Source organism: Chiloscyllium punctatum, chromosome 2, assembly GCF_047496795.1.
Source record: "Chiloscyllium punctatum isolate Juve2018m chromosome 2, sChiPun1.3, whole genome shotgun sequence".
Taxonomy (NCBI): Eukaryota; Metazoa; Chordata; class Chondrichthyes; order Orectolobiformes; family Hemiscylliidae; genus Chiloscyllium; species Chiloscyllium punctatum.
In genome coordinates, this window is record NC_092740.1 from 34,136,880 (window position 1) to 34,164,467 (window position 27,588).

The 27,588-nt window shown below is 41.7% G+C and overlaps 1 protein-coding gene across 3 annotated transcripts in view; it reads left to right on the top strand.

Moving 5' to 3' along the window:
• Positions 1 to 27,588, top strand: part of snx25 (sorting nexin 25) — a 317,654-nt gene that overhangs the window by 256,507 nt on the left and 33,559 nt on the right. For all 3 annotated transcript variants that reach the window (XM_072595279.1, XM_072595271.1, XM_072595263.1), the window contains 5 exons: positions 4,473 to 4,637; positions 7,823 to 7,954; positions 20,286 to 20,423; positions 23,678 to 23,791; positions 25,224 to 25,388. In XM_072595279.1, the coding sequence (XP_072451380.1) occupies positions 4,473 to 4,637; positions 7,823 to 7,954; positions 20,286 to 20,423; positions 23,678 to 23,791; positions 25,224 to 25,388 (714 nt within the window). The remainder of the gene's footprint in view (positions 1 to 4,472; positions 4,638 to 7,822; positions 7,955 to 20,285; positions 20,424 to 23,677; positions 23,792 to 25,223; positions 25,389 to 27,588) is intronic.

Here is a 27,588-nt window from a genome sequence, read left to right on the forward strand (position 1 = left end):
ATTGCAATAATGGCTGCACCTGGATAACACAAAATATGCATTACAGGTTGCCCATGGTTAATGTAGTTCATAGAACATTTAATGTTTGTTGTGGCTATGTCTATGACAGAATGTTGACATTTGCACTAAAGATTGGCTTGCTTATATTTACCCATGTGGACCAGAGCAATTTGCTCATGTATGTTTGTGTAAGCTGTTGAAGACCTTTTAGACTATTTATTTATGCCTCTGCCTTTCTAACTTGTGTTTAAGAAATGTGGACTTGACCAATTGATTGTATCAATTTAGTTTAATGTCAGACCTCAAACAACTGGTTTGAATCTGAATGAGAAATGTACGTTCTTCAGCGTTTGCTTATATGTAGGCAATGTTCTTTATGAAAAGGCTGAAAGTTGACTTATTTTTATGACTGGACCAGCATTTATTGCTCATCAGTATTTGCCCTTGAGAAGGAGGTGATGTTCTGCAGCCCATTTGGTGTAGATACACTTACCCCCTCCCTAACAGCATTGTATTAGGATTTTTGCCAGATATGCTGAAGGAACAGTGATATATTTCCAAGCCAGGTTGGGGAATGGCTTGAATGGGAACTTGTGGGTGCTGGAGTTCCCATGTATCTGCTGCTCCTGTCCTTCTGGTTGGTAGTGGGTGAGGTTTTTGAAGGGTCTGTTTCAGGAGTCTTAGTGAATTGATGCAGTGCATCTTGCTGTACGTTGCTGTTACTGAGTATTGGTGGTGGAGGGAGCAGGTGCTTGTGGATGTGGTGTCAGTCAAGCGAATTGCTTTGTCCTGAATGGTGTCAAGGTTCTTGTGTTTTTTGAATTGTGACCATTCAGGCAGGTGGGGATTATTCAAATTACACTCATGATTTGTCCCTTATAAATAGTGGACAGGCTTTGGGGAATCAAGAGGTGAGTTACTTACTTTTGGATTCCTGGCCTCTGGCCTGTTCCTGTAGCCACTGTATTTATATGACTGTTGCAGTTCAGTTTATAGTCAATGGTAAACCCCAGGATTGATGTTGGTGGATTCAGTGATGATAATGCCATTGACTGTGAAGTGATATTGGTTGGATTTCCTCATTAGGGATGGTCATTGCATGGCACATGAATATTACTTCACACTTTTTCAGCCAAACCTAGATTTTGCCGCCTTTTGAACATAAGCTGCTTTAGTATCTGAGTAGTCATAGAAATGTGCAGGACGGAAACAGACCCTTCAGTCCATTTGTCCATGCTGACCAGATATCCAAAATTAATCTAGTCCCATTTGCTAGCACTTGGCCCAAATCCTTCTAAACCCTTTCTATTCACGTATCCATCCAGATGCCTTTAAATGTTTTAATCATACCAGCCTCCTCCACTTCATGTGGCAGCTAATTCCATACATGCACCATCCTTTTGCATGCATAAGTTACCCCTTAGGTCCCTTTTAAATCTTTCCTCTCTCACCCTAAACCTATGCCCCCTAGTTCTGGACTCCCTCAACCCAGGGAATAGACCTTGTCTATTTACCCCATCCATGCCCTTCATGATTTTATAGACCTCAAAAAGGTCATCCCTCAGCCTCTGATGCTCCAGGAAAAAGAGCCCTTGCCTATTCAGCGCCTCCCTATATCTCAAACCCTTCAACCTGACAACATCCTCCGGGTGCTCCGGTTTCCTCCCACAGTCCAAAGATGTGCAGGTCAGGTGAATTGGTCATGCTAAACTGCCCGTAGTGTTAGGTAAGGGGTAGATGTAGGGGTATGGGTGGGTTGCGCTTCGGTGGGGCGGTGTGGACTTGTTGGGCCGAAGGGCCTGTTTCCACACTGTAAGTAATCTAATCTAATCTAAAAAAAAATCTTTTCTGAACCCTGAGTAGTTTTGAATGGTACTGATCATTGCGCACACATCTGTAAATATCCTGATACCTGACCTTGGGATAAAGGGAAGTTCAGTTATGTGCACACCAAGATCTGTTAGCTATGCCCAGCTGTTGATTAACCACAGACCAAGAGATTGAGGTTACCATGTTAAGGGAATTGGTGTGATCTACAATTGCATTCATGATATTGTTAGGCTTCACATGAATATTTTTGTCTTGTCTGGAAATTAGTATGAACAGAAACCAGTAGCTAAAACATTGCAAGTTTGTCTATCTTGTTTAACTTTGAAATGCCAAAAGGCTGGATGAAAATTTATTAGTTTTTTTTCCCTCCTTCGCTTTGATTGTGAGCCATATGTTTTGAATCCAATTTATTTCTGTGCTCAAACCAATTTCACATCCCCTCAATGTGTCACATAAATCTTATCTTAATGGTGAATTCCAGAGCAGTATTTAATTATTTCTCATTTAAATCACTTGCAAAGTTTCTTCCCTTTTTTTTTCAAACTTGTTTTTCATCTGGTTTCGTTATATACAAGCAGCTGAATGGGCAATCAGCATCTGTCTCTGCATCATTTTCAGCTGCCTGTTCCTATAAATCCAGTATCTCAGAGCAATTGAAGTCTGAGGAATAAATCATCGATTGCACTGCAGGAATGGGTTTAATGCCCTGGAAGAACATTGGATTCTTTGGGATTCTTTAAGAGATGCTGTTTCTCCCTTTCCCATTTGAAGTTGCTGTGCAATAGAGGCATGGACCATTTGGGAATTCTCCCAATTTCCTAGAGGTTCTGTTTGGAAGAGGTGGCAGCAAGTGCTGTACAATTTCAAGGGAATGGGCTTCCATGTTTTTATCATCTAATCTGATAACAGGTCCTCAGCTGATGAATTCTAACTTGTCCATGTTGAACACCAATTGGAAGAGCGACCGAAGGAGTTAAGAGTAAAGAATGCACTCTGAAATATTGTAGTGTACATGATCAAGAATATGATTTACGTGTACCACTACTGTCTGAACTGGCAGGGTGTGAATCACTCATCTGCCTGACGTGGGCCTAACTGATAGTGAGGGAACCAACAGAGGAAAAAGCTTCTTGACCTTACCCTTGCCCGTGTATTGTCGCAGATACATCAGCCCATGACAGTGCAGGTAGGAGCAATTACAGCACTGTCTTTGTGGGAGACATCTCCATCATGTCATATGGCACTGCCACCATGCTAATTAAAATAGTTTCAGGACGGGTCTACCAGATAAAATCTGGGCATTCTAAAAACACAGGCTATCAAGAAGAGGATTATACTGCAAAACAATGTGCAACCTCATGATACGGCTATCATTGCTCCCTATGGATGCAGTAAAAGCTGTGGGTCCCAACAAAGTCCTGGATGTAGCTAAATAGTCAAAGATAATGTTGACAATACTATTAAGTGACACTTCTTCTTTAATATTCTGCTCGTTAGTGGTCAGTCTGGGCCTCATCAGGACCATTCTGCTCCAGATCTCATTACAACTATGACATAAAGATGACCAAAAAAACTCCACTCTGAGGTAAGTAGGGAGTAATGTTTCCTCTATTCTGTATTTATTCTGTGACACTCTTGGTTGGACTTAGTATTTTGTTAATTCACTTGTGGAATGAGGACATTGTTGACTGGCCACCATTTACTGTCCTTCTCTAGTTGCCCTTGAGAAGGTGGTGGTGAGCTGCTTTTCTGAGCCTGTACACTCCATGTGCTGTAAGTTGACCCACAATGCCATTGGGAAGGAATTCCAAGGTTTTGACCCAGTGACAGCAAAGGACTACTCTTACATCTCTAAGTGGTGTATTGAGTGGCTTGGAGGAGAAGTTGCAGGAAATGATGTTTCCATGTATCTGTTGCCCTTGTCCTTCGAGACAGAAGTAGTTGTGAGCTTGGAAGGTGGTATCCATGGATCTTTGACAGATTTCTATAGTGCATCTTGTAGATAATACATATGCTGCTACTGAGCATTGGTGGTGGAGGGATTGGATGCTTGTGGAATGTGGTGCCAATTCGAGAATTGTCAATTTCGAGGCAAGGTAACCATGGTGGGGCAGTAACTTTGGAAGGAGGAATTCCTTCAAAAGTTGGGAGGAAAAGCCAATTTTCTTGTTTGGAACTAAATTAAATTCTTTCCACTGCCCTCAATTGAGATGGCAGATGACTAATTTGTTTACAGGTCACCATCTTAGCTGGCCTTTGATCTTTTCAGGAGCCACCTAGCCTCTGTTCAATATAAATTCACCATAAATGCATTCCGGATGAGTTAGATAGCAAACAATGTAATTCTGTAGCAGTGATACTGAGGCATTTGTATGTGTAGTGCAGGGAAACGCTATCATTTGTTTCAGCCATGCCTTTATACATCTGGTTATGTCGTCTGGATCTGATGTCAAACATGCAGCTGTAGACTAATGCTTGGCAGCAAGCATCACAGTTGAGAGGAACAATCATTTAAATGAATCAAAAACCATTTTCATTACACAACCTGACATTAATTTTAATTCTGAAAATTGAAAATCAACAATGGCTTGTTATTTATATGGTACTTAAATTTTTTCTAAATCCACATCCTCCTCTTCCAGAACCAGGTTTGTGAGAGCGGTGAGGAAGTCTTGGATGAAGGCAGTAATGGCATTAATGAGCAGGCAAGTTACGCTGTCAACAAACTGCGACAGTTAAATGAGAAACTTGAATACAAGAGACAAGCTTTGGGCTCCATCCAGAATTCGCCGAAGCCTGACAGAAAGGTAGACAAGTAATTATCTTTTCAGTTTGTTTTCGTCAATTGACTTTATCATACATTCTTGTGTTGATTATGTACAGGGAAACCTCAATTATCCGAACGTGATGGGTGGGCACTATTTCACTCGGATAATTGATTAAATGCCTTTACTCTGGGACTCTGAGTTTTTAAAGTCTGTTCCTCGTCCAGGAGACTGCTGCAGCACACAATGTGCGAGGCCTCGCCCTCAATCCTGTCCAAAACTGCTCCCTGCACCCAACACCCCCGCCCCCAACCCCGTCCATCACCGCCCCACCTTCGACCACGTCCAACACCACGCCCCCCAACCCTGTACTCTCCGCCCTCTCTCTGGGGCAGCTGGACTGGACACCAACAACAAGACTGCTGCAGTTGCCTTTGTGGGGTACGTCTCCAAATAGTGTGCATGCGCGCGCACACCATTATACTGCAACCTTTTGACCGGTTCCACCTTTGCCCTGTACAGGGCAATATTGGAGAGATTTTCTGGGAAAGGGGGGTTTAGGGTACACCCCAGTATAGAACTCCAGGGAAAGTGTGGGGAGAGAGAGGGTGGATAGACAGTCATTTGGAGATGGTGCCTGTTTAATCACTGTAAACAAAAGAAGCGATCACAGTTGGAAACACGTCTTTGATGTAATGTTTCCATTGGGACCTCGCGATCTCCTTTGGATAATTGGTATTTGGATAATCGCGGTTCCTCTGTAAATGAAATGGACACAAAGTTTTCGACTTTCCATTCAGCGAACTGATGTTGTGATCTCCTGCTGGACAAAAAAAACCATGCTGGATTAGTTGTAAAGCTGAGGCATTACATGGATAGTTTAGGGAACAGAATAGTCTAAGAGGAGTTTTAATAGAGATTTAGACCCATGACTGGTTTTGAATCGGTGATATTGTGTCCAAAGTCTTGAAGGGCACAATTTTAAGGTCATTGGCACAAGGACCAGAGGTGACATGAAGAAACCAACCTTTATGGTTTAAGGATTTGGAATGTATTAAGTCTTAACATGCTAGACATAGATTGAGCACGAGTCTTCAAAAGGGGTTTTCACAACTATTCAAAGGAGGAGAATAGCATGGGGATGGAGTGAGACAAACTGGATTGCTTTAAAGGCTGATGTAGATCCAATGGCCACCACCTGTACAATGCTTCTGTCTGGTTCTATGAATAGCCCAAGGCCAGTAGAGAAATATCTTGCAGCATGTACAGGAAGTACTTAGACCATTTACTGTATATAAAATCACTTCCTTTCTATATGATGAGGCACTTTCATCAATGATATGTTTTGGCAATTAATGTCTGAAAGACTGTGAAAATTGATTCAAATGGAGTTTTAAGATATCTGGCCTTGTCATGAACACGGACCATCTCTCAAGCTACGTATGCAGTCAGGGGTGATAGATTGTGGAACTGCCTGGACATTACATGCCTGAATTTAAGGTTGTCAGGAGAGTTGGCTATTCGATATTGTTTGGATTCCTTTTGTAGTTTAGTCTAGGAACCATTTTACCCAGCTCAGCCTTTGTCACTTTTCTGAGAACCATCTTTGAGGATCCTGTGTGTGAGTAAATAATGTGAAACAGCTGTTTATCTCTGAGGCATTTGAAAGACTTCGTCTTGACATCTGAATGTATTGAGATGTTTCTTCAGTAGTGAGCCTCTGTCACTGAAGGTGATTGAAACTGATATGTTGAATGTTTTCAAGAAAGATTTAGGGAGAATCCTTGAGGCTAAAGAGATCAAAGAGTATTAGGAGATAACAGGTACAGGGTATTGAAATGGTTGATTGGTCATGATCACTTTGAATAGTGGAGCAGGTTCATCGGGCCTATTTTCTAAGTTTCTATGTATTGCTTTGGGAAGATCCCAATTATAACTGAATATGTCTAGTGGCACATGTTTGCATATGTAGGGAGGCTAGACTGAAGGATATCTGGAACATTTTGTATCTCATCCTTTTTATTCTCTGAGAATTAACAAGTATTTGGCTGAAATATTTCTTTGAAAAGTGAAGGTAATCTTTGCAGCACCAGTTTGTTTTTTTTGTTAAACTGTTCAGAAGGGTAAATATGTAAACTTTGACATTTTGAACATACTTAATTGGCTTTACAACTTTATCCAATATATCCAATGAGCAAAGACTAAACAGATTGGGACTCTACTTACTGGAGTTTAGGAGGATGAGAGGTGGATCTCATTGAAACATATAGAGTTCTTAAGGGGCTTGAGAGGTTAATGCAGAGAGAATGTTTCCCTTCATGGGAGAGTATAGGACTAGAGAGTAGAGTCTCAGAATAAAGGGTTGCCAATTCAAGATGAGATGATGAATTTTTTCTATCACAGGGTTGTGAATCTTTGAGACTCTGCCATAGAGAGCTGTGGGGCAGAATCCTTCTTAATATTTAAGGCTGAGATAAATTATTGATCAGTAGGGGAATTGAGAGTTGCTGGGAAAGGACAGGAGAGTGGACGCGAGGAATGTTGGAACTGCCATGATACTATTGGATAGCTGAACAGGCTCAAGGGGCCGAACAGCCTACTCTTGTTCCTAATTCTTGTAGCCTTATAAAATCAAAATACTGCTGTTGCAGGAAATCTAAAACAAACGAAGAATGCTGGAGAAGCTCAGTGGGCCTGGTAGTATTTGTGGAAAGAAATAGTTAACATTTAGAGTCTAGTCTGACTGTTCTTCAGAACATTGTTATGATCTACAGGGCTATGGATCAAGAAATGGAGAATAGAATTAGGCTGGTGATCTCTTTTGCAGCCAGCAATGTCGACAAGTACTGTATTGCCTCTTTAATGTTCCATTAACTTTGAGTTTTTATGTGATGTTCTAAATTGCCTTCCTCAGGAAAAGACTGAGTGAAGAAGATAATGGATCAACTTATTCAGCAGCCTGGCTGGAAATGAAGCATACTTGCTGGGTTTTTTTCTTTCCTATTTTAGTGAGCTCAAGTTCTGAATCTATCAAACTCCATTGAGAATATCGTGAATTGAATAACTGGCACTGATGTCAAATCGATCTCTCCCTGCCTAAAGACTGGCAGCTTCAGATCTTATTGTCAACTGCAGAAACAGATATTGAAGAGTAGTCATGATCAGATTTTTTTTTGCTTTTTCCTAGAAATGTACCTTGTGAATACTTACCAATCTGTCTCATTTAGATTGTTACTAAGTTGAAGGATGAGATTTCCATGATGGAGAAAGAACATGATGACTTACAGCAACACATTGTCCGAACAGACTGGTGGTGTGAGAATCTCGGGCAGTGGAAAGCCACCATTAGCAGCAGTGAGGTAGGTTTTTTTTTAAACTATCCATCACAGTGCAGAACCATGTTGCTGCCCCTGTCTTATTGTTTTTTTTTTTGAAAATTCAATTCAATTTAATTTAGCACAGGAACAGGCCCTTCGATCCACTGAGCCTGCAATGATTCTTAACCCTTATTTAGAATTGCTACATATTGCCCATATGCAGTTTCCATCCCTCTGTTCGCCTCCCGTTCATGCGTCGATCAAGATACGCTTTAAATGTGCCTGTTTCCACCACCTCCACTGGCAGTGCGTTCCATCTAACCAGCTTACCCCTGATCCCATGAGACTCTACCTTCTTTAACAGCCTGCCATGAGGAGCTTATCAATTGCTTTACTAAAGTCCATGTAGGCAACATCCACTGCCTTTCCCTTATCAATTATTCTTGTCACCACCACAAAAATCAAGTTGGTGAGTTATGACCTTCCCTTCACAAGCCCAAGCTGTGTATCACTAACAAGTCCATTCGCTTTCAAATGAGAATAAATCCTGTCTCTCAATTTCTTCTACAACAGCTTCCCCACCACTGATGTCAGGCTTACCAACCTGTAATTACATGGATTAGCTCTGTTGCCCTTCTTAAACAAAGGAATGACATTGTCAATTCTCCAGTCTTTGAACCTCACCTGAGGCCAAAGAAGATGCAAAGATATCTAATAAGGCCCCAGCTATTTCTTCCCTTGTGTCTCACAGTATCCTGTGATAGATCCCTTGGGACTTGTCCACCTTAATCTAATTGAAGACACCCAACACTTCCTCCTTCATTATATTGACCTGCCCGAGCGTATTCTTACACTTTTTTTTCCCTAACCTCAACATCCCACAGTCCCTCTCTTTGGGGAATACCAGTGTAAAGTACTCTGGCTCCACACATAACCTCCCTCCTTTATCCTTGAGTAGGTTTACTCTTCCACAAGCTACACCCTTTTGCGCCTAATACTTGTATAAAATGCTTTGGAATTCTCCTAAACCCTGCTAGTCAATGACATTTCAAAGCCTCTTTTAGCCTTCCAAACTCCCCGTATGAGCTTGTTCCTACCTTCTCCATATTTTCCAAGGACTTTGCCTGGTTTTAGTTGCCTAGACCTTTAATGTGCTTCCATTTGCTTTTTATAAGCTGCTAATTTCCCCTGTCATCCAAGGTTTCCGAATCCTGCCATTCCTGTCCTTCATTTTCACAGGAGCGTGCCTTTCCTGCACTCTAATCAACTGATCTTTAAAAGATTCCCACGTCAGATATGGATTTACCCACAAACAGCCTCTCCCATTCCATGTTCTCCAATTCTTGCCTAATTCTGTTCTAGTTGGCCTTCTCCCAATTTAACATTGCCATCCAAGGTCCTTATCCAAAAGTAGCTGAAAAATGTGTTGCTGGAAAAGCGCAGCAGGTCAGGCAGTATCCAAGGAGCAGGAGAATCGACGTTTCGGGCATAAGCCCTTCTTCAGGCAAGGGTGCTTCTACTGTCAGCTGAGAGATCCTTAGTACAATCCCAGCATTGTGATTGCACCCTTGCCTGAAAAGTCGATTCTCCTGCTCCTTGGATGCTGCCTGACCTGCTGCGCTTTTCCAGCAACACGTTTTTCAGCTCTGATCTCCAGCATCTGCAGACCTCACTTTCTCCTTATCCAAAAGTATTCAAATATGTGTGGAATTATTGTCACTGTTCCCAAAATGCTCCCCCACTGAACCTTTTGATGACCTGGCCGATCTCATTTCCCAATACCTGGGTCCAGTATGACCCCCTCCCTTATTGGTTTATCACATAGCGTTTCAAAAACCCTCCTGGACTCGCTGAACAAATTGCTCCCCATTCACATCCTGGCACTAAGTGTCCCAGTCAATATAGGGGATGTTTAAAATCACCCACCACAACAGCCCTGTTATTTTGATGTCGTTCCCGAGTCTGACTACGTATCTCTTTCTCTATCTTCTGCTGTCAGCTGAGAGATCCTTAGTACAATTCCAGCATTGTGATTGCACCCTTGCTATCCCTTGAGCTCTACTTTGCTGCAAGATCCCTCCAGGGTGTCCTCCCTCAATACATCTGTGATATGCTCCCTAATCAGTAATGCAACTTCCCCATCTCTTTTACTTCCTCTTTTTTCTTGCTCATAACATTGATATCCCAGAATGTTCAGCTGCCAATCCTGTCCCTCTTTCTGTGATAGCAATAATATCATAACTGCAAGCATTAATCCAGGCTCTAAGATAATCTGTGCTACCTGTTATAATAATTGCATTGAAGCAAATACAGGTCAAGCCTCCAGTTCTGCTGAGCTCAGCAACCTCTCCCTGACTGCACTTGCTCTTCAGCTATATTTGCCTTAGTCTCAAGCTCTTCCCAGTCTCTATATTTACTGACCTGCTGTTCCAGTTCCCCCACTCATGCCATGCTAGTTTAAACCGTCCTAGGTGGCACTCCCTGCCAGGACATTAGTGCCCTTCCAGTTTAAGTGCAACCCATTCTTCTTGTACAAGATCCCACCTTTCCAGGAAGATATCCACATATCTGAAGCCCTCCCCCTAAATCCCCTCTTTAACCTTGTGTTAAGGTGTACTCTGTCTCTGTTCCTGGACTTGGCATGTGGCATGGAATAATCTCGAGATTCCTACCCTGGAGGTCCTGCTTTTTAGCTTACTACCAAGCTCCCCGAATTGTCATTGCAGGACCCTGTCACTCTTCCTATTGTGGTCACTTGTGCCAATATGGACAGAATCTTCAGTGTGTCCCACTTCAGATGTCTTGTACCTGCTCAGACATTCAACAGAGAAACAATGTACCATCCTGGAGCTTGCTCACTGATTTGTAAGAGTGGAGAAAAGGGAGAAATCTGTTGTATTATTTTTATATTTGATTGGTATCATCAAGAAAGAAAACTAGCTATCTCTGTTCATATCATTCTGTATGGGGTGATGATGACTAACTGTTGATCATTGGATGGAAAAAACCGTGTCACTCCTTTGATGCTCAGGGGTTTTAAGATGCTGCATGATTAATGGAGCAATTTGCCTTTTTCACTTTGTCAAACAGTCTCAATCAACCCTGTTTGAAGTCTGTGAACAAATGCTAATGGGATGTAAAATTTGACCTCTGGTCTTAGTTAATAATGCTGTGTTCTCCTTTTACTGGAGCACTAATTTGTACAATATTTGGCACTTAGCATTTATATAGAATTGACCAATGCGGAGTGTCATATTTATCAAACACACTAGCGCTCTGATTTGCACTGAATGACAGCTGTAAGCATTAATTTTGGTGATGCTACACTTGAATTCCTATCAGAAGTAGATTGTTCATTTGCAGTGGCAGTGCAGTCTTCAGCTGTAGTGGATGGTAGTGCTGTGTTCTTTTTTGAATTTGAAGATGTCCTTGTGGACAGCGTAGCTGTACAGTGGAACCTCAGAATTATCTAAAATTTATTACTAGCAGTAACAGATTTCAGAATCACAAAAGTGTTATGACTCAGAAGGAGATCATTCGGCTTATCATGTTTTATTTTTCAAATGAGCATTGTGATTTAGTGCCGTTCTCTTACCTTTTTGTCCTTGCCCTGAGAAAGAACTTTATATTTGGATTTACCCATTAATGAGATAACAGTGCAAGGACAGTAACTGTCCTATGTGGTGGCTTAGTGATTAGCACTGCTGCCTCACAGCACCAGGGACCCAGATTTGATTCCCACCTTGGGCGACTGTGTGGAGTTTGCACATTCTCCCCATGTCTGCGCTTTGGTTTCCTCCCACAATCCAAAAATGTGCGAGTCAGGTGAATTGGCCATGCTAAATTGCCCATAGTGTTAGGTGCATTGGTCAGGGGTAAATATGGGGAATGGGCATGGGTGGGTTATTCTCCGAAGGGTCGGTGTGGACTTGTTGGGCTGAAGGGCCTGTTTCCATACTGTAGGGAACCTAATCATATTTCCCTATACGTCAGCGCAAGGAGACTTTTGGTGAAGTTAAATTTCAAGCTAAGCAGACTGGTTGGGGAGAATATTTTAATTTACACAATGTTGGAATGCCTTGTGCTTCAGGAGTAATGTTGATGTAGATCACTTGTGTAAATCAGGAAGTAGATGCTGTAAGTCTCGCAAAAACGTCTTTCTGTGGCAACTTGGATATAAATGTGAGGTGATAACCAACAAATATTTGGATAACAATTTGTATAATAAAAATTTAAGAGGAAGGATCAAATCAGTTGTAATTATTTTATGCCAATTGAATGAAAGTGACAACTTATCAAATGGTAGAGCAGGCTAGAGAGGCTGAGTGACCTATTCATATAAACTCCTCGTTTATATGTTAGTATCAGTAATTTCAAGCTAGAGTCAGTTGAGCACCTTGATATAAAACTGCTAAGAGCATCTTTAGCTCTTTACCATGTTTTCAAATACTACAGTGAAACAGTAAACAAAAAGCCTGTAATTTGTATTGTGGCATTGGAATCTAGTATTGTTGCATTGCGATGCTGCTATCATAACCCAAGTAAGAATTTTATTACTTTCTTGCACATGAACAATTAGACAGGATCATACAGGATTTATGGTAGCTTCCTGAGAGGATCCCAGGAGTCAATGGTATCAGATTCTGTACCATTTGATAGTGGTCAGTTTTGTACAATAAGAAACGAGGTGTTTGCTATTAACCAGACAATGTGTGATCCTCTAATGTGCAGAGTTCAACAACAATCCTAACATGGAACTGAGGGAAACACTTGGTCTAGTCTACTGATGCTGTACATATAAAGTTTTACATCAGCAGAAGTGTATCAGTTATGTTTCAGTGTGACCTTGATTTCTTTTGAAGTGGTGAACTGTCAGCTTCACTCAATCAAGCTAATAGGAATTTAATTCTAAAAATGGATCCAATCTGCCTGAGTCATAGCAAATGGGAAAGCAGTGTCAAATAAAATAGTTTTATGTGTATTAAGATATCATCATAGGCTATATTCCAAATAAAAGAACAATAAAGTGAAATGCAGAGTTCTAACCTATATTTTCTAATACTTCAGTATAGGCTGCATTTTATGTTGTGAAGAAATAATTATTTTTAAAATTGTGTTGTGAAATGAAAGAAGCTTTGAGTTAAAATTAAATCCTTTGGGTAGGTCGTGTCCATACTCCATTGAAGGATCTGTTTACAAAACCAACTCTTTGTTTAAAAGAGTTTCTTAGTGCTGTGTATCCTTCAGTTGATGGGGCTCATGTTTAGAAATTTGGTGCATCCTGTTCTGTCAGTAATCTAGCATCAAGTGTTTTCTCAAAAAATACCAATGTTTTTGGGGAAATGATGTCTGAAAGAATTTTCAGCACCAGAACATTTCATGTTTTTGGATTCCAGTAACCTCGCTTCTGTTGTGCTTGGTCAGCATTTATTATTGAAACAACATCATGAAAAGGATTATCTGGTCATTTATTGCTGCTTTGCACCTTTGCTTAATGTTGATTAATTGTCACATTTCTCTTAATCACAATAGTGTAATTAATTACACTTGATTTTCTTTGAGATATTCTTAAAGCTCCTGTATAATTGCTGAATTGTTCATTTTCGAGTAATTTCAGCTGATGCCTGATATCAAATTGAAAATATGTAACTGTGTTGGTGCAGCAATTACTGTTGCACATTATGAATTTTTGAAAGCTCACTGCTACAATGAAAACATTATCACAGTTTTTAGCTGTTTTTTCCAAGTTTCCTGAAAGCCTTGGGACAAAGTTTTATTTCCAGATTTCAGAGTTTTCTAGATTATAGAATTGTGTGTAAAATGAGCAGTGCAATAATAAAATACAAAATAATGATAGAACATTGTAAAGTACCAGTTGAAATTGTATTATTTGTCTAAACACTGCATCTTCCAGGATTTACTTCCTGAAGTGCTGTACTAAGATGACTAGAGAGAGAGAATGCTTGGGTCGACATGAAAGGTTTCTGGACAACGACTCATGATTCGGAGATGCCGGTGTTGGACTGGGGTGTACAAAGTTAAAAATCACACAACACCAGGTTATAGTCCAACAGGTTTAATTGGAAGCACACTAGCTTTCGGAGCGACGCTCCTTCATCACCTGTTGGACTATAACCTGGTGTTGTGTGATTTTTAACTTTAGACAACCACTGTTTGTGAACATTAGATTTCAGAACTGGAGAGGTTGCAGTATCTTATAACTGGTTATAATGGAGCTCCAGGTTGTTGTTGAGTACTTCTCCAAAGTATATGAGAAAATGGATCTTTATTAAACATCCCAGAAAACTAAGTTCATATACCAACCAGATACCATGGCGCAAACTTCTTCAACACAGATTAAGGTAATTGTGAGATCCATGAAAATGACGGCAATTTTCTGTATCTTGGGAATGTCCTGACAAAATTCAGAGTCAGTTCCAATGTACAGGTGGTTCTGGAATAGCACATGTTTGGGCAGGGAATTAGGGAGCAGTATTTTCAAGAACACTGACCTCCATTGGCAATAGTGAGGTTCCAGCGGGGATCGGTTGCGCGCTTCATTCTGCGCATGCGCTGGTGTGAACGCTGAAACCTCCGCACTTCAATCTGCGCATGCGCTGATGTGAACGCTGAAACCTCGCTTCAATCTGCGCATGCGCCGATGTGAACGCTGAAACCTCCTCGCTTCAATCTGCGCATGCGCTGCTGTGAACGCTGAAACCTCCGTGCTTCATTCTGCGCATGTGCTGGTGTCTTTGCTGAAGGCTTTATGCATGTACAATGTCAGCGCTGGTCTTCATGCTGGCCTGCGCATACGTCGGTTTCAGCTGTCAATGGTGCAGTTTTCTATAAGAGCAGCTTTCTTATTTTTTTTAAAAATGCAATGTGTTAAATTTACTTTTGTTTTGTTGATAAATAGGATTTAAACCTTCATTCAGGCTGTGCTATACTTTGGGTTAGACTATTGGGTGATTTTTGAGCGTTTGTGAGTGATATTTGTTTGCTGGTCTGCCCCTAACCCCACTGGCCTCCTTATTTCTATTAAGCGAGGTTTTGTTGGAATGCAGCTATGGTATTATAGGATACTTACCTGTATGGGCTTAGGCTTTGGCTGATGGAGGAAAAGATATGAGGTTCTGAGCTCAAATGCAAGGCTAAATTCGAGGCTGACCAGGCAGCAGATAGCCTTCTGTACTCCTATCAAATTCAGAGACTTAGACAACTTGCAGGGGACACTTGAAAGCACCGGAAAGTGGAAGATCCGTCAAAATCTCCATTCGAGAAAAACTGTTTAAAAGCACCAGCTTCTGCCAAATTAATGTGCCCAGCATCCTGAAATGATTGTTTTACTTAGAGTCATAGAGATGTACAACACAGAAACAGACCCTTCCGTCCAACTTGTCCATGCTGATCAGATATCCCATCCTAATCTAGTCCCATTTGCCAGCACTTGGCCCATATCCCTCTAAATCCTTTTTATTCATATACCCATCCAGATGCCTTTTAAATGTTGCAATAATACCAGCCTCCACCACTTTCTCTGGCAGCTCATTTCATAGGAGAAAGTGAGGACTGCAGATGCTGGAGATCAGAGCTTAAAAATGTGTTGCTGGAAAAGTGCAGCAGGTCAGGCAGCATCAAAGGAGCAGGAGAATCGACGCTTTGGGCCTAAGCTCTTCGTCAGGAATGAGGAGGGTGTGTCAAGCAGGCTAAGATAAAAGGTAGGGAGGAGGGACTTGGGGGAGGGGCGTTAGGAATGCGATAGGTGGAAGGAGGTTAAGGTGAGGGTGATAGGTCGGAGAGGGGGTGGGGGAGGAGAGGTCGGGAAGAAGATTGCAGGTCAAGAAGGCGGTGCTGAGTCTGAGGGTTGGGACTGAGATAAGGTGGGGGGAGGGGAAATGAGAAAGCTGGAGAAATCTGCATTCATCCCTTGTGGTTGGAGGGTTCCTAGGCGGAAGATGAGGCACCCTTCCTCCAGCCGTCGTGTTGCCATGGTCTGGCGATGGAGGAGGCCAAGGACCTGCATGTCCTTGGTGGAGTGGGAGGTTGAGTTAAAGTGTTCATCCACGGGGCGGTTGGGTTGGTTGGTGCGGGTGTCCCAGATGTGTTCTCTGAAACGTTCCGCAAGTAGGCGGCCTGTCTCCCCAATGTATAGGAGGCCACATCGGGTGCAGCGGATGCAGTAAATGATGTGTGTGGAGGTGCAGGTGAATTTGTTATAGATATGGAAGGATCCCTTGGGGCCTTAGAGGGAAGTGAGGGGGGAGGTGTGGGCACAAGTTTTGCATTTCTTGCGGTTGCAGGGGAGGTTGCCGGGAGTGGAGGTTGGGTTGGTGGAGGGTGTGGACCTGACGAGGGAGTCGCGGAGGGAGTGGTCTTTCCGGAATGCTGATAGGGGAAGGGAGGGAAATATATCCTTGGTGGTGGGGTCTGTTTGGAGGTGGCAGAAATGACGAAGGATGATGCGATGTATCTGGAGGTTGGTGGGGTGGTAGGTGAGGACCCAGTGGGGTTCTGTCCTGGTGGCAATTGGAGGGGTGGGGTTCAAGGGCGGAGGAGCGGGAAGTGGAGGAGATGCGGTGGAGAGCATCGTCAACCACGTCTGAGGGGAAATTGCGGTCTTTGAAGAAGGAGGCCATCTGGGTTGTTCGGTATTGGAATTGTTCCTCCTGGGACCATATGCGGTGGAGGCGAAGGAATTGGGAATATGAGATGACGTTTTTACAGGGGGCAGAGTGGGAGGAGGTGTAATCTAGGTAGCTGTGGGAGCCAGTCGGTTTATAGTAAATGTCAGTGTTGAGTTGGTCACCCGAGATAGAAATGGAGAGGTCTAGGAAGGGGAGGGAGGAGTCTGGGGCGGTTTAGGTAAATTTGAGGTTGGGGTGGATGGTGTTGGTAAAGTGGATGAACTGTTCAACCACCTCGTGGGAGCATGAGGTAGCGCAGATACAATCATCGATGTAGCGGAGGAAAAGGTGGTGGGTGGTGCCAGTGTAGCTGCGGAAGATGGACTGTTCCACATATCCGACGAAGAGGCAGGCATAGCTGGGGCCCCTGCGGGTGCCCATGGCTACTCCTTTGGTTTGGAGGAAGTGGGAGGATTGGAAAGAGAAGTTGTTCAGAGTGATGACCAATTCAGTCAGTCGAAGGAGGGTGTCAGTGGAAGGGTATAGTTGGTTCGGCGGGAAAGGAAGAAGCGGAGGGCTTTGAGGCCTTCGTGATGGGGGATGGAGGTGTGTAGGGACTGGATGTCCATGGTGAAGATAAGGTGTTGGGGGCCGGGGAAGCTCATTCCATACAGCCTCTGCGTGGAAAAGTTGCCCCTTAGGTCTCTTTTATATCTTTCCCCTCTCACTCTTAACTTATGCCCCTCTAGTTCTGGACTGCCCGCACCCCAGGGAAAAGAGTTTTGTCTATTTATCCTATCTATGCCCCTCATGATTTTAGAAACCTCTATAAGATCATCCCTCAGCCTCCGAAGCTCCAGGGAAAACATCCCCTTCATGCTCAGCCGCTCTGTATTGGTTAAATTCTATAACTCTGGCAACATCCTTGTAAACCTTTTCTGAACCCTTTAAAGTTTCACAATATCTTTCCAATTGGACAGAGGCCAGAGTTACACGTAATATTCCGACAGTGGCCGAACCAACATCCTATAGAGCCACAACATGACCTCCCAACTCCTGTACTTAATCCTCTGACCAATAAAGGAAAGCATACCAAACGCTGCCTTCACTGTCCTATCTAGCTGCAACTCCACTTTTAAGGAACTATGAACCTGCACTCCAAGGTCTCTTTGTTCAGCAACACTCACCAGGACCTTACCATTAAGTGTACATAAAATGCATCATCTCTCATTTATCTAATTTAAACTCCATCTGCCACTCCTCAGCCCATTGGCCTATCTAATCAAGATCCTCTTGTAATCTGAGGTAATCTTCTCTGCTAGCAGAAAGTGAATACTACAGATGCTGGAGTTATCAGAGACAAGAGTGTGGTCTGGAAAAGCACAGCAGGTCAGGCAGCATCAGAGAAGCAGGAAAATCGATGTTTCAGGCAAAAACCCTTCAGCCCGTCACCAGCTTTCATGATGAAGGGCTTTTGCCCAAAACATCGATTTTCCTGCTTCTCTGATGCTGCCTGACCTGCTAATCTCCTTCGCTGTCCACTACGCCTCTAATTTTGGTGCCATCTGCAAACTTACTAACCATACCTCCTATGTTTACATCCAAATCATTTATATAAATGAAGAAAGGTCGTGGACCCAGCACCTATTCTTGTGGCACTCCACTGGTCACCGGCCTCCAGTCTGAAAAGCAATCCACCTCCACCACCACCCTCTGTCTTCTACCTTCAAGCCAGCTCTGTATCCAAATGGCTAGTTCTCTCTGTATTCCATGAGATCTAACCTTGCTAACCAGTCTTCCATGAGGAACCTTGTCAAACGCTTTACTGGAGTCCATATAGATCACGTCCACTGCTCTGTCCTCATTAATTCTCTGTTACTACTTCAGAAAACTCAGTCAAGTTAGTGAGACATGATTTCCCACATACAAAGCAATGTTGACTTTCCCTAATCAGTCCTTGCCTTTCCAAATACACACAAATCCTGTCCCTCCGGATTCCCTCCAACAACTTACCCACCACCAGCATCAGGCTTACTGATCTATAGTTCCCTGTCTTTTCCTGAAAACCTTTCTTAAACAATGGTACTATGTTAGCCAACCTCCAGTCTTCTGGCACCTCACTTGTGACTACTGATGATACAAATATCTCAGCAAGGGGTCCAGCAATCACTTCCCTAGCTTTCCACTGAGTTCTAGGGTACATCAGATCAGGTCCTCGGGATTTATCCACCTTCATGCGTTTAAAGACATTCAACACCTCTGTAATATGGACATTTTTTAAGATGTCGCCTTCTATTTCCTCACATTGTATATCTTTCATAGTCTTCTCCACAGTAAACAGTATCTTCCCCATCTCCTGTGTCTCCATGCATAGGCTGCCTTGCTAATCTATGACGGGTCATATTTTCTCCCTGGTTACCCTTTTTGTCCTTAATATATTTGTAAAAAACCCTTTGGATTCTCCTTAACCCTGTTTGCCAAAGCTATCTCATGTCCCTTTTTTGCCCTCCTGATTTCCCTCTTAAGTATACTCCTTCTGCCTTTCCAGTCTTGTAAGGATTCACACGATCTCTCCTGGCTATACATCCTTCTTTTTCTTAACCAAAACCTCAATTTCTCAAGCCATCTCGCATTCCCTACACCTACCAGCCTTTCCTTTCACCCTAACAGGAATATACTGTGTCTGGACTCTTGTTATCTCAACTCTGAAGGCTTCCCATTTTCCAGCTGTTTCTATACCTGTGAACATTTGTCGCCAATCAGCTTTTGAAAGTTCTTGCCTAATACTGCCAAAATTAGCCTTCCTCCAATTTCGAACTTCAACTTTTAGATCCAGTCTACTTGGAACTAGATTGTGGCAGGAGACCTCGAGAAGAACAGCAGAAATGTTTTAAGATGTCCTTTAAAGTATCTCTGTAGAGGCCAAATGTTCCCACTCACTCATAGGAAACCTTGTCTTGTAACTAACAAGTGGAGAAGGTTAATTTGCACAGGGACTGAACATACAGAGGGACTTTGTACGTATCATGCAGAGGAGAAATCAAGGCATCAGAGAGCATTCAAGCCCTCAAATGCCTCACTTTCCCCACCCATCAAGTACCAGACTTGCATGTGGGACAGTCTGCAGATCATGCATTGGACTTAACAATCATCTCAAAAATCCATCAGACTTCAGTGGAAGCAAATCCTTGATCCTGAGAGACTACCTCAGAAAAAGCTTTTAAAAAAAATAAAATTTAAGTAGTGAAGTATATACATTTTGTTTTGAATAACTAGAGATTTATGAGGGTTCTTTGGCTATAAGGATGTTTGGATCCCTTTGACTTCATAATTCACTCTCTGCAAGGTTGCTAAATCTTCCTACTTTGTGGAGAATCTGTCAATGCTGTGTTTAAAAATAGTGTTCATCTGCTTGAGAGCTATTACAAATGAAATTGCCCATTTCTAGTCTAAGTAGTTTATTATCTGTTCTGATGTCTCACTTTCATTGATGTTGGAATTTTGTTTTTAGCAACTGCTTTATATAAAGGACAACTAAACAGCCTTTGGATCTTGCTATCATCAGTAGAATGGACTGGACTAGATAACTTTTTTTTTAAACTTTCTAAACTTGTGTTGAATTCCCCACAAGTGTAATTTTATTCTTGTGTAGGTAAATAGATTGATGTAAGAGGAAAATGATAACTGTATGATTTTTGTTGAATTGCCTTTGCATCTGTCAACATTCTTTCTACTTTCTTGGACAGGTTGTGGAAGAGAATGGGGAGCAAATGCCCTGCTACTCGGTCACAGTAAAGTTGAGTTTGTCTGAACCTGAACATAATGGCTGGGCAGTAACCAGGAAGCTTAGCGAGTTCCAGACGCTACATAGGAAGCTCTATGAGGTATTTGTCACAAATGTCATCCTGTGTGACTGTGATGAGGGCCGGCTATCTTCATCCTCCTGAACCACTATACAGTCTTTGCAACTGCTGTTAATGTGGGTTTTCTCTAAAACCTTTCCACCATCGTTCAACTGAGTAGAATCACACTCCATTTTCATCTATCCAGTTGTAGCCAGAGAATTGTAAGGAGTTATCCCCGAACATTATTCCTTGCATCCATTTCTAGTTCTCATTTATTTGCTACTTTTCAGCAGAGACATCTGAAGACACGTTCCGCATATACATTTACACTTTACCTACTTGGACCTCTCCACTGTCTTTTACGATACTAAACTGCTGGCATTCCAGATTGGATGAGCAGAAATTTTTTCCCATTAAATATTGGGAAGGCTGGCTCCTTACTACCTGCTCCACCCCTCTATCTGACTTCTCTTTCAGGCTAAAACAGCCTGTTCTCAACTGTGCTGTCATATTCCATTCTTCGTTAACATCTGCACCATCACTAAGATCATCCGTTTCCCCTTCCCTAATGTCATCTGTTTCCATTGCTGCTTTGGTTCATTTGCTGTTGAAAATTAATTTCTGTTTTTACTACCTCCAGACTTAACTGTTGCAGCACACTCTGAACTAACCTCCAGTATCTTCCTTCAAGGATTTGAGATCATCCAAAACTCTGCAGCCAGCGTCCTAATTTGCACCAAATGCTGTTCGTCCATTGGTGTGACTGAAATGGTGGTGTACTTTTAATATCATTGAACAAGTGATCCAGAGGCTTGAACTTTTCTGCTGGGAGCAATGTTCACAATTAATCAAATTAATGAAATCTGGAATTGAAGGCTCGTGTGCCACCAGACTCAGAGTGATATGATTGACTGACCTATCCTCTGAAATGGCTTAGTTACCACTCAGTTCAAGGGCAGTTAGAAAGGGGTAATAAATACTGTTCTTGTCTGCACTGCTCACATTCCATAGTAAAGATAAAATTCTGTTTCCTGATCTGCCCTGGCTATCAATCAAGGAATTTCTTGATATTAAAGCTCCCATCCTTGTTTTCAAATCCATTTATAGTCTTGCTGCTTCCTATTGCTATAATTTCCTCCAACCTTTCAAAGCTCTAACGTATATATGCTGCTCTAAATTGACCTCTTGACCATCAATGATTTTAATTGCTCCTTCATTGATGGTTGTTCTTTCAACTGTCCAGGCACTAGGCTCTGAAATTCCCTCTACTGGTCTCTGTTTCTTTAAGTTATGTTCCTTCTTTGAAACACTTGTTAGATTTTGCAGTTTTGACAAATCATTATCCCTAACATTGCCTTGTATAGTTTTGTGACATATTTTGCCTTATGAAATACTTCTGTGAAGTGACTTGGAATGTTTATTATGTTAAATGTGCTATGCAAATGAAAGTTGTTGTTTACCTTTTGTATATTTTTATTGGCACCGCCAGTTGTATTTTAGGTTTATGTTACGCACCTGCATTAAATTCTATTCTTCCGTTCTGGTAGATATATTGAAGATCTAACAAATCATTTAAAAACAACTGTCCAATACCTGATAATTACATTGGTGAAGCCAGAAATGATTAAAATCTTTACATTTGTGTATTATATTTCTGAGTGACCAAAGGGGTATGTAACTTCACTGAAGACACTCTATTCCTCCCCACAAGTCAAGAAATCCACAATGTGGGGACAGGATTATAAGACTGGATTGAGTCCTGTTGCAATTTAATCCACAAAGGAATTCTTCTCACACAGGATGGTGAATATGTAGAATATTTAGGGGGGGGGGGCATTGGTGTAATGGTTATGTTACTAGATTAGTACCTCAGACTCAAAGTGTAGCGCTGGAAAAGCACAACAGGTCAGGCAGCATCCGAGGAACAGGAAAATCCACGTTTTGGGCAGAAGCACTTCACTAGGAATGTGATTCACATGCCACGTGAAGGGCTTATGCCCAAAATGTTGACTCTCCTCCTGGGATACTGCCTGACCTGCTGTGCTTTTCCAACGCCATACTTTTTGACTTTGACCTCCAGCATCTGCAGTCTTCACTTTCTTCCAGTTGCTGTAAGCTTACTACGAACCTCTTCCAAGGATGCCTACCTTGAAGAAATTCTTCTTCTCCTTCCTCCACAAGGTTCTGTGAGTCTCTCTCTCACTGCATCCCCAGCTTGTCACCTCTGCCCTGAACCTCTTCAACCACATTCCTAATGATGGGCTTATGCCTGAAACGTAAACTCTCCTGCTCCTCCGATGCCGCCTGACCTGCTGTGCTTTTCCAGCGCCCCATTTTTAGAGTCTGATCTCCAGCATATGTTGTCCTCACTTTCTCCTAGTACCCCAGGCTAATGTTCGAGGGGTAAAATCTCCCAAAAGAACTGTGGAGGCTGAAAATCTGAAACAAAATCAGAAAATCTCAGCAGGTCTGGCAGCATCTGAGGAGAGAAATCAGAGTTAATGTTTTGGGTCCAGTGACCCTTTCTCAGAACTGTTTGTATGTTCTGGGGAAATGTCCTGAGTAAATATTAGAATCTTTGTTTGCTCCACACATTGTTGTCTTTTATCATATAGTTTCAGTTGTTAAACTAAATGAATTTAGTGCTTTTATTTTCTTATGGTAAAACAAAAATAACCAATGCCTTCAATAAATCTGTGTACAGCTAATACTTCATAGTAATAACTCAGTTAGCAATGGTAGACAGCCAGATTACAAACACAGCTAAATTTTACAAGCAAGATTAATTCTTGAGTTTTTGTTTTGGATTTACCATTTGTTTGTCCCGTTTGTCAATTTATCATCTCCAGGGATTACTGCTTGGTTGCCTTCCTTCAGGAATTAATTTCTCTGGGTTTTCAGTAAATCTCCAATTTTAGGTATCAGCTAATGCTGCTCTGAACTGATTTCACAACTTGAATATCATCTCCCTCTTGTCTGATCAAACAGACATAATAATCGAGGTGGGAATAAAAAGGAGTGCAGCTGTAAAATGCCCATTATTTTCTCTGCAGTTTATAGATATTACTTCCAGCATAATTGTACACTTATGCCAATGAAGAATATTTTTACTGCTCTGAGAGCTCCAATCCCATATATGAAATGTGAAATGGTGCGTAAAAATGTTCAGTGTGAAAGAGCAGCTTCCTGCAATGTTTAGGTAATGGGATTTGAAGAATAAATTACATTTGTGCTAGCCCTGTGGTGTTCCAGCAATGTTGAAGCAGTAAACTGTTTGATTTTGTGTTTTGCAGTGTTTTCCGATGTTAAAGAAAGTGCAGCTACCATCAATGAGTAAGCTGCCCTTTAAATCCATTGATCAGAAATTCCTGGACAAGTCAAAAAATCAGCTGAATAATTTCTTACAGGTAAGGGGAAACAGAAACTGAAATTCCATTTTTTTCATTAAAACAACTACCAGTGTTAAGTTGAATCTGGGCATATCCAGGATTCACTAGGAGAAAGTGAGGACTGCAGATGCTGGAGACCAGAGTTGAAAAATGTGATGCTGGAAAAACACAGCAGGCCAGGCAGCATGAAAATCGACCTTCTTTAGGATTCACATCCAGGACATCCAGCACATCCAGGATTCAAATGATGATGAGCAATTTCTGTATCTGAGCAACACTTTTTTTATTCTGTAGATACTTCTGAGTGTTTGAGGGCTTTCTGAATCTGCTTCCATTCCTCTCTTTAATGTTGTGTTTCGGGCAAAATGAATTCTCCACATCTGTGAAAAGATTGATTTTTGCAACTGCCATATCTTAAGTAGTTGGCCATTTGCCTGCTTGAGCTGGCTCCACCATTCAGTACAATCATAATTGATCAGGTTGTAGTTTTAATTCTACTTTTTTTCCTACCACCTGTAACGTTAGACCTTCTTGTAGGGCAATAATCTAACTCCGTCTTGAAATAGATTTAATGACCCAACCTCCACTGCTGTCTTAGTTAGTGAATTCCAAAGATTAACAGACTTCTGAGAGAAGAGATTCCTCCTCAAAATGAGAGATCCTTCAGTTTGAAATTGTGCCCCAGTTCTAGATTCCCCTGCTATTGGAAACATTCTTTTACATTTACTCTGTTAAGCACTCCCCCGTGCCCCTCAATCACATGTTTTAATAATATTGTGTCTCATTTTCCTAAACTTGAATGAGCTTAGGTTCGACTGCTCAACCTTTCTTCATAATGCATTCCAGGAATCAGGTTAGTGATCCTACTCTGAACCTCCGAAGCAATATCAGCTCCAGGGTCAGTGGGCATTTGTTAATTTTTTTGTGTTGAAGGTCTAAATAGAGCTTCAGTTTCTGAATCGTGCAATGACTTGAATGTAACTGTTCAAGTCAAACACCAAAATAAACTGTATTCTTTCTTTAGTTGAATATATTGAAAAAATAAGTACCATCTTTCTTCAGCATATTTAGAGCTATTTAATGTTTTGAGTAAACCAGTTTTTAATGTTGGTGATTGTTACTGTTAGAGACATGCCATTAAAAATAATGACTTAGAGTATTCATTGCATGACATTAAGATCCACTTCAAGCTGTTTATCAAAGTCTAACCATAAATCATTGCCTCAAAGATTTCTGACTAGCTGCATCTTTGCTAATTTATGAGAACGGCTTACCAAAGCTTTTGGAAGATGGATGTTGATTCACTCCAAGAGTGAAGGAAGAGTTTATTGCTTTAAAAGTCAATTATTTTAAGAAATACAGTGGGTCATTTGTAGGTGTAAACAAGAAAACTGCTGTCCTTTGGTTTTTTTGTCATTACTACTTTCTCTCGTATACTTTCATCCTACAGAAGCTTCTTACAGATGAGAGACTGTGCCAGAGTGAGGCACTTTATGGTTTTCTAAGTCCTTCTCCAGAATACCTTAAAGTTGTTGATGTACAAGGGAAGAAATCTACTTTCTCACTGTCATCCTTTCTGGAGAGGCTCCCTGGCGATTTCTTCTCTCATCAAGAGGTATACATCAGTAAATCACTGCGTGACTAGAAAAGAAACTACACTAACACAGTTTATTTTGTGTCACTTTGGCTTAACAGTGAGCTTTGTAATCCCTCATTAAACTTCATAATGTTTGTTAATTGGATAGATTATGAATTCTGTTGTCATGTTCAGCAGGACTATTAACTTGACAAAAGTAATTTAAACAGGAGTTGAACCAGGGTCCCTGGTGCTGTGAGGCAGAAGTGCTAACCACTGAGCCACTATGCTACCCCCCCCCCAACCTTGTGATGAAGATATACGACTATTAAGAGTTTGGCAATATTTGTAAATACAAAAATGACCAACATTTCATTCCTATATAAACTTAATTATTTACACTGGATGCCAGCATCACTTTTAGAGAGTACACAGTCAGCCACATCACTGGCTGTGTGTGTTTTTGACAGAGACCAGTACCAGAATGAACATTACATCTACCATAAAACAAATAAAGGAAGGTCAATTGAACTTTTTAAAAGCACAATTAGACCCAATTATAACATGCTCCTGTCATAATATGGTGAAGAGAGGGACTACATTCCCCATGCCCTAAAATGGTTGCCATGGGCAACCTGCCTTGTTTTTAGTTTTCAAAACAATAGGAAACAAGTGGATACTTGCTTTGGAAGGTCCCACTTTTCAATTAGGGGCAACTCTCAAATGACAGAACTCCTTTTCCTTCCTACCACATGGACTTTAAAACCTACTGCTCTCCATCAAGTAGCATAACCTTACCTATCAATGTCCACAACTTAGTTGGGTCTGGACATTGTTGTGCATTGTGCCTGACCTGCAACCGTAGAGCACTGTGGGAGGGCTTACTTAATGCAGACTGGATTAAGTAGAACTCTTCCTCGTTGGGGAGGAGGTCCCTTCCTGTGGAGCTACCAACCAGCTAGATTAGCCAGCAGTGCCAACTATCCTACAGTGCCAGAGCTCTGTGGTGAGTACTGCAGACAGACCATTGGAGATCTGATAGAATCCAGACCCAGCTAAGTTGTGGACATTGATAAGTAAGGTTATGCTACTTGATGGAGAGCAGTGGGTTTTAAAGTCCATGTGGTAGGAAGGAAGAGGAGTTCTGTCATCTGAGAGTTGCCCCTAATTGAAAAATGGGACCTTCCAAAGCAAGTATCCACTTGTTTCCTATAGTTTTGAAAACTAAAAACAAGGCAGGTTGCCCATGGCAACCATTTTAGGGCAATGGAAATGCAGTCCTTCTCTTCACTATATTATGACTGGAGCATGTTATAATTGGGGCTAATTGTGCTTTTAACAAGTTCAATTGACCTTCCTTTATTTGTTTTATGGTAGATGTACTGTTCATTCTTGTACCTAGTCTCTGTCAAAAACACACGCAGCGAGTGATGTGGCTGACTGTGTACTCTCTAAAAGTGATGCTGGCATCCAGTGTAAATAATTAAGTTTTTATATAGGAATGAAATGTTGGTCATTTTTGTATTTACAAATATTGCCAAACTCTTAATGGTCGTATATCTTCATCACAAGGTTTGTGGGGAGTGGGGTAGCATTGTCGCTCAGTGGTTAGCACTTCTGCCTCAAAGCACCAGGGACCTTGGTTCAACTCCTGTGTGGAGTTTGCACATTCTCCCCATGTCTGCGTGGGTTTCTTCCAGGTGCTTCGGTTTCCTCCCACAATCTAAAGATGTGCAGGTTAGGTGGATTGGCCATGTGAAATGCGGGGTTTCAGGGATAGGGTAGAGGGATGAGACTGGGTGTGATGTTCTTCGGGAGTCGTAATGGACTTGTTAGGCCGAATGGCCTGTTGGCACACTGTAGGGATTTTATGATTCTATGAATATTCTAACCATCCTGGTAGTACAGTTTCTCAGAAATAGAAACATAGAAATAGACCATTCAGCCCTTCAAACCTGCTGTGTCACTCAACTCAGTACCCCATTACTGCTTTCTTCCCATGTCCTTTCATCTCTTATAGCTCTTAGTACTGTATCTAACTCCTCCTCCTCAAAAACATTGTGGATTATTCTGAACCCCTTTCTGTGCCAAAGAGTTCTACAGGCTCACCACTCTGAAGAAATTTCTCTCCATCTGAACCCTACTCCATATCCCTAAATGGTTCTGGACTCTCCAATCATCAGGCACCTCCTTTCTGTGTTTACCCTGTCTCATCCTGTTAAGATCTCTCATAAATCTA